The sequence below is a fragment of the Panicum virgatum genome, chromosome 3N (genome assembly GCF_016808335.1).
Source record: "Panicum virgatum strain AP13 chromosome 3N, P.virgatum_v5, whole genome shotgun sequence".
Lineage (NCBI taxonomy): Eukaryota > Viridiplantae > Streptophyta > Magnoliopsida > Poales > Poaceae > Panicum > Panicum virgatum.
In genome coordinates this window covers 10,961,884-10,975,177 of record NC_053147.1, presented here as the reverse complement: position 1 = coordinate 10,975,177, position 13,294 = coordinate 10,961,884, and the positions used below count along the sequence as shown (strand labels likewise).

At 47.9% G+C, this 13,294-nt stretch overlaps 2 protein-coding genes across 3 annotated transcripts; both read left to right on the top strand.

The window, feature by feature from the left end:
• The first annotated feature begins 1,619 nt into the window (after positions 1-1,619).
• LOC120667314 (zinc transporter 6-like) lies at positions 1,620-4,662 on the top strand. The gene is made up of 2 exons (XM_039947421.1): positions 1,620-2,622; positions 4,048-4,662. The coding sequence occupies exons 1-2, from the start codon at positions 1,729-1,731 to the stop codon at positions 4,360-4,362; spliced, it is 1,209 nt and encodes a 402-aa protein (XP_039803355.1). The 5' UTR covers positions 1,620-1,728; the 3' UTR covers positions 4,363-4,662.
• Positions 4,663-5,992: 1,330 nt separating this feature from the next.
• On the top strand, positions 5,993-11,810 carry LOC120667311 (pentatricopeptide repeat-containing protein At5g16860-like). 2 transcript variants are annotated; one of them, XM_039947415.1, is made up of 6 exons: positions 5,993-6,402; positions 6,794-10,681; positions 10,801-10,877; positions 10,964-11,069; positions 11,173-11,346; positions 11,437-11,810. In XM_039947415.1, the coding sequence occupies exon 2, from the start codon at positions 6,852-6,854 to the stop codon at positions 9,510-9,512; it is 2,661 nt and encodes an 886-aa protein (XP_039803349.1). In that variant the 5' UTR covers positions 5,993-6,402; positions 6,794-6,851; the 3' UTR covers positions 9,513-10,681; positions 10,801-10,877; positions 10,964-11,069; positions 11,173-11,346; positions 11,437-11,810. The 2 variants fall into 2 exon arrangements, with proteins under 2 accessions (XP_039803349.1, XP_039803350.1); XM_039947416.1 differs by lacking the exon at positions 5,993-6,402 and having other exon boundaries at positions 9,508-10,877; positions 10,964-11,065.
• Positions 11,811-13,294: the final 1,484 nt, after the last annotated feature.

Sequence of the window (13,294 nt, the reverse complement as noted above, 5' to 3'; positions counted from 1 at the left end):
ATTCAACCCATGTCCCAACACATGAGATACTTAGCGGCATGCAATTTATTCTACTTTTCAATTTCATGATCTGGTCCAACTTGTTGGAGTCAAGTGAAAAATGAGGTGGATATGGAAGAACAAAGGGGAAACAGAAGAGGTGCTACTATTAATTTTGCTAGATAGATGGTGCAATTGCCCAGATTCATCTCGTAATAACAGAGCTCAAGCTTAGGTTACGCTTAAGGACACAAAATCATGTCGACGATTGCCATCTCTATGCAGTAATAACTAATAAGGCGATAAGCAGGTACGCAGTGAGTTGTGTACAATAATAATCAGTGTATATGGCACTTAATGATTGAATAAGATATGTCATTATTAAACGAGAAAAATATTTTCTGTTCAAAATGCAAAACTTCGATTAAGTAAGAAGTGATCCTTCCTATCGTTTGTTTTTTTTTGCGTATTATAAATGACCTGCATCAGCGCAACAAAGAAGACACAGTTGGAAGTGAGTTGGAGTCCATATCAGACTCCTATATATCACCCATAAAGATGCCAAGTGAGCATTTTGGCTTTCTCCGGGAACCACTGGGCTAAAGACATGGAAAAGATCGTGGCAAAGGATGTTCTTGTTTCTCCGGTAACCACTTTCCTATGATAAAGCTAACACTCACTCAAAGATTGCCAAACTTGATCTTTGCTGCTGCTTGGCACTCGGATGTTAGATGTTGGTGTTTGAGGTGAAGGGTTTATGTTTACCAATGCTCGACCGAATGATCATAGCGACAAATCGCCATGCCAGTGACGACAACCGGAGGGTGGAATAGCAACACGACAGGAGCTTCACCGATCAACGGTGGGGGAGAAGGGACAGACAATAGTCAATCGCTGCGCGCAAGACGACGATGATATCGATGCAAGTGACAACAAAAGAGGCCACCGTAGCGATGGAAGATCTCCACGAAAGAAAAGGGTGCTGAGGAAGAAAAACCACGATGCTACATTTTACACACTCCTAGAATTTTTACCTCTCCTTTGACACATGCATGAAGTATTAAATGTAGTTAAAAATAAAACTAATTGCACAATTTAGATGTACACAACCAAATGAATCTTTTGAGCCTAATTAGTATACAATTAGCCATAAGTGCAATAGTAACCCACATGTGCTAATGATATGATCAAAGTCCACAAAAAATTCGTCTCGCGGTTTCCATGCGAGTTCTGAAATTAATTTTTGAATTAGTGCCCGAAAATCTCTCTCGACATCTAGTCAAACATTCGATGTGTCTTTGGACTAAAAATTTTCACTAACTAAACGCGCCCTTAGTATTTGCTAAAAAAAGAAGACTATTAGTATTAGTAGCCCTTTGATGGGATTATTTTTCTTTCTGCAAATTTCCATAGAATAAAAAGGGCCCCACATGTCGGCCGTGGCTCCCTTCGCGAAATTCAGCTTGTGCCCGACACCGCGGCAGCACATCTCGTCGTCCAGTTCTCCGGCTCCCCACAAAATTCCACAGAGGACGCACACCGCCGGCAGACTTCAACCGTTCAACGCCACGTCCCGCGGGCCCCACACCGCATTGAAGCCGCTGTTAAACCGTCTCCCATCTCCGTTTCCTCCTCCGTCCCAGTCCAAGCTACTCACGCCAGTCGCCAGGTCTCCTCCTCCTCCTGTCGCCGTCGCGCGCGCGCGCTCCGCGGGGGGTAATTTCGTCGAGCACCCGCCGTCCCGCCGCCATGTCCGGCACCGGGTGCTTCCCCGCGGGCGGGCCCGGCGGCCCCCGGGCCTGCCGCGACGGCGCCGCGGCCGCGCGGCTCAAGACGGGGTCCCTGCTGGCGATCCTCGTCGCCAGCGCCGTCGGCATCTGCCTCCCCGTCGCGCTCACGCGGGCGTTCCGGGGGAGCCTCAACTACGCGCGCGGGCTGCTGCTCGTCAAGTGCTACGCGGCCGGGGTCATCCTCTCCACCTCGCTCGTCCACGTGCTCCCCGACGCGCACGCCGCCCTCGCCGACTGCGCCGTCGCCACGCGCAGGCCCTGGCGGGACTTCCCCTTCGCGGGGCTCTTCACCCTCATCGGCGCGCTGCTCGCGCTCCTCGTAGACCTCTCCGCATCCTCCCACCTCGAGGCCCACGGACACGGCGGCGGCGGCGGCGGCCACGCCCACCAGGAGACGCCCTACGCCCCGATTCCCAAAAAAGCCCCCGTCTTCGAGCTCACCGGCGAAATGAGCCCCAAGAAGCGCGCCTTCCTGGACGACGACCAAGAGGACCTGGCGCCGCACGCTGCCAGGAACGGCGCCGACACGGACAGGGACGACGTGGCGCTCTTCGGGGCCAAGAAGGGCGCCGCCTTGGTGCGCAGCGACGAGGTCGCGGTCGTCGGCGTCGGGTGCCATGGCGTCGGGCATGAAGTCGTCGAGGTGGGGGACGGGGCGGGGGAGGAAGACGAGGCGAGGAGGAAGCAGAAGATGGTCTCCAAGGTGCTGGAGATTGGGATAGTGTTCCACTCCGTCATCATCGGGGTCACCATGGGGATGTCCCAGGATGTCTGCGCAATCCGGCCGCTCGTGGTTGCGCTCTCCTTCCACCAGGTGTTCGAGGGGATGGGCCTTGGTGGCTGCATCGCGCAGGTGAGAATTAAGACATACGTATCTCAAATTTTGCATATTGTGTGTGGAATTGAAGACTCGTGATTGTTTTATTCGTATTGTTATCGTTTTTGCATGGTTCACTGGTACTGCTACAATTTATGATCCGTAATTGATTGGAATTGAGGTTTCCTTACATCATTAGGTTGCAACCTTTGGTCTGAATTTAGATTTTGTTGCACTACATAGGAACTCAGAGGTTCTAGCTTGATTGAATCCATGATGTCAGTGTTCTCTTTCACAGTGCACCAAGCTGGATATAATATCATTCTACGGGTTCCTTCCCTTTTGGGGTATGATGAACTGAACTGATAGTCATATGTTTATGTGGGGATCGCACTATTATTAGATACCTATGCTTATGTTATATAGTTTGCACATAGACAAGACAAAGGATTATTCCCTCTTATTTGTGTGCCTTGGAGAAGTAACCTTGGCATCGACTGTTTTCAATTTCAGACTAGGGAATCTGGTCTGCACGGCTTTGTTTGGTGGAGAATATCTTATACTTGATAATGATTTGTTTAAGCCCTCCTTTGTCCCCTGGACCCTCCTTATAACTTTATACAGTATAGAATGATTCTTGATGGAAGGATCCCCGGTGTCCACAACAATCAACCAGAGTGACATTTTTGTACCAATCGTTGAATTGTAGCAATAAAAACCTGAAGGCTGAACTGTTTGCACCATGAAAACCCATGTGGCCAATCTGTCCTTTTTCCCACCCAGTTCTGTTCGTTCATGTTTGATTTCAACCCACATATTCCACAATGTTTACCTTTTGTTGCCACTCCACTATAGAAGAGGCTCAGGCTGATGTGTTATGCACATAGGAGAGGTGACAGAGGAATATCACTAGGACTTTTGGTTTGGTGGTATCTTGCTGGACAGCAATTCCACAAAGCAATGGCTTGGATTCATAAAGATGCAGAGTACCTGCAAAGCATAACAGTCATTAAAGAGTAAAGTAAAGACTTTGCAGGATATTCCCCAACATTAGGATTCATAAAGATTCAGACTACCTGGAAAGCATAACAGTGATTAAAGAGTGATGTGTCCAGCGTTAGCAGCGGTGCTGTGCAATTTGCTGATTTCTATCCTTTTCCTCAGTTGGTAAAGCATAGTGTACCTCGAGCCAGCACCTGGGATTCCAATTAGCATGCACCTTTGCAAAGCAGTCATGTTTTGATATTCATTCATAATTCATAACTAGAGATGAGGAGTTATTTCCAGCTGCATACATTGCCACTCTAGGTCTGCATAGTATTGTATCATCTCTTCATAGAAATACATCGAGATTTGCTTCTTCATACTTTGTCTATAATTTGTACTACCATATGAATTCCATATCGAGAACTTAAATACTTCTTAGATGACTGAATATGAATGCATTTGTCTTTCTCTCAGGCTGGTTTTGGGATGGCAACAGTGGGCTATATGTGCATAATGTTCTCAGTGACTACACCATTGGGAATTCTTCTTGGAATGTTTGTCTTCCATATGACTGGCTATGATGATAGCAATCCAAATGCCTTAATAATGGAAGGGATTCTTGGTTCACTTTCTGCAGGAGTCCTTATCTATATGGCGCTTGTGGATCTCATTTCTCTTGATTTTTTCCATGACAAGATGATGTCATCATCTATAAAACTGAAGAAGGCATGTTACATTGCATTGGTGCTTGGATCTGCTTCTATGTCAATATTAGCTCTTTGGGCATAGGTCGGAATCAAATCCTCAAAAGAACCTTATGTACGAGGTTCAGAGAGAAACGATTTACTGTTCCTATGATATCTTGTGTAGAGGCAGGAATGGATAATACTTTGGGGGCTACCACTCACCTCATGTAAATTTTGACACAATAGAAACTGGAAATTCACGACTGCTGATTGTGAATTGTTGCATGCTGAATACTGCAACTGTGGTAGGAGCATGTTTCAGCTTGTATTGTTGTCAGATCTGGAACACTAGGAAGGAATGCAAAGTTTTTGAGAATGAAGCCATTCGGTAATTTGCAAAATATGACTTGCGTATTGAAGAATGTGCCTTGTCTCTTCTATCGCTCTGTTCGTTTGGCTTGTCATCCAACCAGCCAGCAGTACTATTTTCTCATACTAAGTCAGCACTAGACACCAACTACAGCCAAACGAATATAGCGTATATCTTTCCTGATGCTTTCTCGATTTCTTTTTAGATCTCTTGGTTACTTTCGATAATTTGCAAATCCTTGCGTATTAAAGATATGCCTCATCTCTTGTGTATTTTTCCTGATGCTCTAGGTTCCTTTCAGATTTCGTGTATACTTGTGTCTGCTCTTCTTAAGCTTCCCTAGACAAAAATAAAAAATAAAAAATCAGGTACATGTCGCACACGATAATGGCTAGCGGCGGTGTCTCTTGGGCTTTTCCGCCCACTTCGCCCAGGCCCAGGCCCACCTCGCGCGCCTCCGCGACCGCTTCCGCCGCTCCGCCGCCGCGGGCCACATCTCCGCGAGGCCGTCGCGCCGTACGAGGCCGCGCTCGACGACCTCCAGCGCCAGCTCCAGTGCAAGCAGCCCGAGGTGGACGGCCTCAAAGAGAAGCTCGCCGCCGCCACCAGCCGCCGCAACGGGAGTCACCGCAGAAAACCTATCTATCTTCCGCAAATTTTTTTTTCAATTTACCTTCCAATATTTGAGATTCATGCAAATAATTATAACTCTTAGATCCAACTAAACCCTAGCTTCCTCTCTCTTCCTCACTCCTCCTTCCTCTCTCTCCCCAGCTCCTCCCGCGCGCCGCGCGGCACTGGCGCCCTGCCGCAACGCCGGCCGTGCTCCACGCCCTGCGTGCCCGCGGGCCCGCGCGCCTCCGCGTGCTCCGCCGGCCATGCGCCGCCGCGGCCTCGCGCGTCGCACGCGCCCCCGCCGACCGCCGCGGGCCCGCGCACTGCCGCGGCCCCGCGCACCTCGCGCACCTCACGCACCCCCGCCGGCTGCCGCGGGCCATGCGCCCTGCCGCGCGCTGCCGCGGGCCACGCGCGCCGCCTGCACCCGCGCCGCCGCCTGCCGCCGGCACCGGAGAAGACATGAAAAAATATTTGTGCAACATTTTTAAAATTAGTTCAACATTTTTGAGATGCTAGTTCAATATTTTTGAGATGTTGGTTCAACATTTTTAAGATGCTGGTTCAACATTTTTCAATATTTTTTTTTCAGTAAAATATTAAATAGGTCATTAATTGGGCTTTAGTGGACTTTATGGATAAGTTGTTTATCCATCTTCCGAAACACACATACGAGCCCCCGAGTCACCACCCGTCCAAGCCGAAAGGCCTCGGCGGCGCGACCACGAGGAGCGGGGCCCGAGCGCTCTCATGCTCCCGGCCATCCTCGGTCCTCCTCAAAGAGAAGCTCGCCGCCGCCACCAGCCGCCGCAACGGGAGTCACCACCCGTCCAAGCCGAAAGGCCTCGGCGGCGCGACCACGAGGAGCGGAGCCCGAGCGCTCTCATGCTCCCAGCCATCCTCGGTCCTCCTCAGCCCGACCGAATCCTAGGTGACGTGGCTAGGCTGCCGGCGACTCGGCGAGGCAGTAACGAGTGCGCTGCGAGCGGCTCGCAGCACCGCGCCCATACTCCCGCAGGCGCTCCGGGGAGGACGGCCGAGGAGCAGCCGAGCGCTAGGGCCCCCGTGGCGGCAGGCGCGGCTCCGGCGAAGCTGCGACGGCCGACGGGCAAGACAGGGGCGAGGAGCGGCCGAGCCAGTGAACTGTGAACCACCAAGGTGAGGAATTGGGAATTTGTTCGTGCTTTTTGAAATCTGTCATAGCAATTTGCAAATACTCGTGATTGTAATTTCTTCGTGTTTTTTTGAAAATCGGTCATAGCATTTTGCGAATACATGTGATTGTAATTGTAATTTGTTCACGTTTTTCGAAAATCCGTCATGGCAATTATGTGCTATGGGCTGTAAAAAAAAACAAGCTTCCAAATTTTTTGAATATCCAAACCTCAAATCCTTGGCCCACCCAGCGTACTACAACCTGACCACGATTCTGTTGCCTTAATGGAGCTCTTGTTTATTCGTATTATCGATATTTTTCTTACCCCTTCTGCTTTATTTGACTCGTAGTGTGTATGATACTTCTTTCTAAGTATGTTCTTTTATGATACAGTGATGCCATGACTTCTCTTTTGAGGATTTAGAGTTCACAATGATATTCCGCTAGCATTATGCTCTTCAACTTGCCGAAAGCAGCAAAACGAATTGGAGTGAAGTTTCTATCAGTTGCAAGTGCAGAATGCTTTGGTCAAGATATCTCCCCGATGCATTTTGCATCCCTGTTAAAGGAATGCAGGTCTGTGAATACAGTTCGTCAAATTCACCAGAAGATAATTGCTTCGAGTCTTCTTTCTTGTCCAGCATCGTTGCTGTCAGTGTCACTTCCACCGCTTCCATCACATTCATATGTATCACCAAAATCTTTGGGTACTGGTGTTGTAGCTTCTTATCTTGCTTGTGGTGCTACAAGCGATGCTCTTTTAATGTTGGAGCGTGTCACACCATCACCAGCCGTATGGTGGAATCTACTCATACGAGAACATATCAAGGAAGGCCACCTTGACAGGGCAATTGGTGTGTCTTGCCGCATGTTGCGTGCTGGAACTCGGCCAGACCATTTTACTCTGCCATATACACTAAAAGCATGTGGAGAGCTACCTTCATACCGTTGTGGTAGCACATTCCATGGACTCATATGTTGCAATGGATTTGAGTCAAATGTCTATGTATGCAATGCTTTGGTGGCAATGTATGCACGCTGTGGTTCTTTGGATGATGCCAGTCTGGTGTTTGATGAAATAACTTGGAGGGGAATTGATGATGTTATCTCATGGAATTCGATTGTTGCTGCCCATGTTAAGGGTAATAATCCATGGACTGCATTAGACCTTTTTTCAAAGATGGCAATGATTGTCCATGAGAAAGCTACAAATGATAGATCAGATATCATTAGCATTGTCAACATTCTTCCAGCATGTGGTTCTCTAAAGGCATTGCTTCAAACTAAAGAAATTCATGGCTATGCCATTCGGAATGGCACATTTCCAGATGCTTTTGTGTGCAATTCCCTGATTGATACCTACGCAAAGTGCGGGTCAATGGAGGATGCAGTAAAGATTTTCAATGCAATGGAATTCAAAGATGTGGTTTCTTGGAATGCAATGGTTACTGGGTACTCCCAAAATGGGGACTTTGAGGCAGCCTTTAAGATTTTCAAGAATATGCGCAAAGAAGATATCCCACTAGATGTGATAACATGGAGTGCTGTAATTTCAGGTTATGCTCAGAGGGGATGCGGCCAAGAGGCCCTTGACACTTTCCGGCAAATGCTTATTTATGGATCAGAGCCAAATTCTATCACAATCATCTCTCTGTTGTCTGCCTGCGCTTCCTTGGGAGCATTGTCTCAGGGTATGGAAACTCACGCTTATTCTCTGAAGAAATGCCTTCTACTATTGGATAATCATTTTGGTGGTGATGGGGATGGTGAGGATCTAATAGTGCACAATGCATTGATAGATATGTACTCAAAGTGCAGAAGCTTCAAAGCTGCACATTTGATATTTGATTACATACCTCGAAAGGAACGCAATGTGGTAACTTGGACTGTCATGATTGGTGGGTATGCGCAATACGGGGACTCAAATGATGCACTCAAGCTTTTCTCAGAGATGATTTCAAAACCTTATGCAGTTGCCCCAAATGCTTACACAATTTCCTGCATTTTGATGGCCTGTGCACATTTGGATGCTCTTCGTGTGGGTAGGCAGATTCATGCTTATGTCACCCGCCACCATCAGTATGAAGCATCTATGTACTTCGTGGCAAACTGCCTTATCGATATGTACTCAAAGTGTGGTGATGTTGATACTGCTAGAAATGTATTTGATAACATGCCTAAAAGGAATGAAGTATCTTGGACTTCAATGATGTCAGGATATGGAATGCATGGTCGTGGTACTGAGGTCGTGGATATATTTGAGAAAATGCAGAAGGCAGGCTTTGTTCCTGATGATATTTGCTTCCTGGTTCTTCTTTACGCTTGCAGCCATTCAGGCATGGTTGATCAGGGCTTGGATTACTTCGATAGCATGCGTAAAGATTATGGTGTAGTTGCGAGCGCAGAGCATTATGCTTGTGTTATTGACTTGCTGGCTCGCTCTGGGAGATTAGATAAGGCATGGAAAACAGTTCAGGAAATGCCAATGGAGCCTACTGCAGTAATCTGGGTCGCATTACTTAGTGCCTGCAGAGTACATTCAAATGTGGAACTTGCTGAATATGCTCTGAACAAACTAATTGATATGAAAGCAGAGAACGATGGATCCTACACACTGATCTCCAACTTATATGCCACTGCAAGGCGGTGGAAAGATGTAGCAAGAATCAGACAGCTGATGAAGAAATCAGGGATTAAGAAGAGGCCAGGATGCAGCTGGGTCCAGAGTAAGAAAGGCACTGCGTCTTTCTTTGTTGGAGATCGTTCACACCCTCTATCTCCAGAGATATATGCTCTTTTAGGGAGACTAATAGATCACATCAAGGCTATGGGTTATGTCCCAGAGACAGACTTCGCATTGCATGATGTCGATGATGAGGAGAAAAATAACCTTCTTGCTGAACACAGTGAGAAGCTTGCTCTCGCATATGGCCTCCTCACGACTTCCCCTGGTTGTCCCATACGAATCACAAAGAACTTGCGTGTCTGTGGCGATTGTCACAGTGCATTCACTTACATATCTAAGATTGTTGACCATGAGATCATAGTGCGTGACTCCAGTCGCTTCCATCATTTCAAGAATGGCTCATGCTCCTGTGGTAACTATTGGTGATATGATGATATCTTGTTCTGTGAAAGAAGTTGGTGAGGAAGAAATACCAATTATTTCCCATAGAAAGAAATACTAATGTGGTGATGACTGTTCTCAAAAGGATTAATGGTTCATGATTTTGTCATACTGATTCAGCTCCAGAAAACTTGGTCACAGAATTCTACCATTGTTTTGCTGTGGTTCTGTGAGATGTCACCTGCACTGGTGTTTATGTTATTTGTCTTTCTTTCATGTCTTATGCTGACTTTTTTTTCTTTTCAGTGCAGGCTTCTCATCTTCTGATGATATTCAGTCCTAGAATCAGATTTTAGATTACTTATTATGCTATTTATCTTTTAAATCAATTATAACCTCAAATTCCTATATGTTCAATCGTAATGTTAACTCTTGCTCTGCATTGCTCTCAAGTGCAATTCCAGCATAGGTATAGCCTTATCTTGGGAAACTCAATTTATGTGATTGTGTTTGCATTTTAATTTCTGTGCAAACTACATATATTCCATATGCATTCTTGATTACCTTTTTGTCTCAGGCTCTTGGCTTCGGCTCTGATAAGGAGTCCAAATCAAATTGGCTCTCCACTTGTGAGCATATAACAACTTTCTCATATTAGATTTTTCATGGGCATGAGCAGATGCTAGGTTGAAATTGTGCGTGTAAGACCAAATGTGGTACTTGAAAGTGAGTTGCTTATATTAATGGTATTAGCCTATGGCTGGAAGTGACTTAATTGGTTCAAAGAAACCGGTTAATCAGTGCCATATATCAGCTTGATTGCAGATCTGCTTGGCTGCAGCATCTAATGTGGCACCCATTTGTTTGTCTTCCTGAAATTATCTGCAGGTTTTGAGCAGGCTGTGGCCCATGCATTGATTGTTGTTCCATTTCTGTGAGTGTAGGGATTGTAATTGACAAGTGGTTTGGGGTTTACACAAATCATGAACTAATGCTTGCAAATTTGGCTTAAGTGGTTTCAATTCAGCTGTCTGATTCTGAGCACATTCATTATTACACTCTGTACATGTTTGCAGCAAACTGGAGCGGCTTCTCTGTAATCTTTAGTTGCAACCTTTTCCTTGTTGTTGCAAAATTTACAGATAAAATCTGAGCGTCCCTGCAAGGACAATTCTCTGATCCAAAGTTAATTTAATAAAGCAAACAATCCTGTAGTAAGTTGCTCAGCCTTTATAATTACATGGCTATTTACCCTTGCAAAGTTATTCTCTCTGTGGCTTTCTGAATTAAATTTACATGTTCACGCGGTTGAATGGTACCATTTATGTTCCAGCGGTTCGCTCTTGCTGCAACCGAATTGAATGGTACCATTTATGCAGCTGGTGGATATGATGGAAGCATGTACTTACAGTAAGACCCCTCCAACACTTCACTTTATCTTATTACATGATATAGTCATACGAGGAAACTAACTGTAATAAACACATTGTATGCAGATCAGCAGAAAGGTATGACCAAAGGGAGGGCGTCTGGGTCCGGCTTCCAAGCATGAATACAAGGAGAGGATGCCACACCCTAACTGTCCTGGGAGAAAGCCTATCTGTAACTTCCTCTTATGCTTCAGACGTTTCTGACAGAGAACCAAGAGCATCTTGGGTCTTAAATCTTGGCAATGAACATAGCTAGTGTTTGACTTCTGTTTCAGATACGCAATTGGAGGATACAATGGCGACAAGATTGTCTCTAGCGTTGAGATCTATGACCCTCGCCTCAATGCCTGGAGGATGGGTGATCCCATGAGCTCCCCAAGAGGATACGCTGCTGCAGTGAATCTGGATGGCAGCGTATACCGCAGTCCAATGTGCAGATCCTGGATACCGTAAGTAACCATGTTCTTACTGATATCTAGCTACTGACCTGACAAAATGCAAGCCCATTTTCAGCTGGTGACTCCTCTCTTTTCTCATAGGTGGAAGTTTACAGTGCGAGCTCTGGATGGTCAACTCTTGGTTTCAGTTCACTCGGGAAGAGGACCTTTGCATCTGCCGTTGTCATGTAGCTACACGACAGATCAGGAACTTAGTGTTCATAGCATCAGGTTTAACATAGTGCTGCCTTTCCCATGAGGTCTTCAGGTTGTAAACAACAACAAAAAAAATCAGAGGATGGAATGAGAGGGGGTGGTCCGTGGAATTGACCTTTGAACCCTCCTTGACAGTCTCACCCATGCATATACCTAACCTCTGCGTGTGGTTGAACTTGGCTCTCAGTCTCAGATAGTAGTACCCAAACTTATGGAGTTGAATACAACTAGAAATTCTAGAATATTATGCACTTGTGCCATTGCTGCTGCTTCTTTTTTATCTTTGGTGGGTGCTGTTGTTAAGATGCTAGTTGAACAGGTTGATGGGCTTGCATGTTTTACAACTGGTTGTGCTGTAGCAGTACCTTAATTATGCTGGGGCGGTGCCATCTGTTAGAGTATATTAGGCAACTCTGGATATGGTTAGTTTAGGATTGATTGTAATTCCAGGATAACTTTTCTTATCTCTAGGAGAGGCTACTTGCTCTTCAAGCCATGTACTCTATATATTCGCCATAGAGGCTCAATGCAATACATCGATCACATTATACGCATCATACTTTTCTACATGGTATCACGAGTTAGGGTTTCGACCTACGCTTCCGCTTCCGCAGTCGCTGCCACCGCCGCCGCGCAGCCCCGGGGAGATCGATCTCCACCGGGGGCAGCGCCCTCCTAGGATGCCCGGCGGATCCCTTTTATCTGCTGTGCCTGTCGCCGTCAAGCAGCAGAGGGACTCACCTCCCATGGTCGCCTTGATCTCGTCGGGCTGGCTCCACCATCCCCGCCGCCCCCTCCTGTGCATCTGGCCTAGTGCCGCCCCTCTCCTGCGCCGCCACCACAGCTGCCTCGGGCGCGGTCGCGCAGCAGCGGAGGAAGCATGTGGCGGCGTTGTGCTGCCGCGCCACCGGGGGGCATGAGGTCGAGCCACGTCGTCGCGCCGTCTTCATACGTCCGCCATTCACGACGAGATCCACCGCTGGACGGGTCTCTGCGGGGATTCCTCGCCACGCCCGTCCACCACGCCCTTGCGCCGCTCCACCGTCGTCGCCGGCGGGTTGCAGCGCCGTGGGGGCCTCCGCCCTCCCCTCACCGGCCCTGTGCTCGGCGTCGTCGCCGAACAGAGGCGCCGCTCGGATTGCACCTGCAGACTCCTTCTCTCTCCGCCCATCGGATTGGGTCTCTGCAGGCTCCTCTCTCCGCCCTTTCTTTTTTTCCGTGCACATGGCTCACCATGCTCGGGAAGAGATAAGGGAGGGGAGGGAAACAGTATGTGCACCCAAGATTGTACCCGCGGTCCTCTGCTGCTGTTCTTTTTTTCCCGATCAGAGATCGGGTTTGCGTCGTCCTGCCGTTCGTCGCCATTCATCGTCGACACTCCCGAAGGATGAGGTTGTCGCTGCGCTCACCAGGCTGCAGAGACGACGTTCGTGATCAAGCCACCGCACCCTACCGGTGTCGTCGCCTTTTCAGGCGGTGGCGCCACTCGCCGCCGGTCTTCGTCAAGCAGGCGCTCGATCCGCCTCCGCGCCTCCAGCTGTTCTCACGCGGACATCGCTGCCGATGTTCCTGAAGGAAGACGTCGTCGCCACCCCTGATCTGGGCGCGACACTTGCTGCAACCTGCGCCGTCGCCACCCCTATCCTGAGCGTGACCTAAGCCGCAAATCGCGCCGTCTACCATCGTCATCCGCCGCACCGTCCTGCTGTTGTCTTCGGCAAGAAGCTGCTGAGTTTGTGAACTC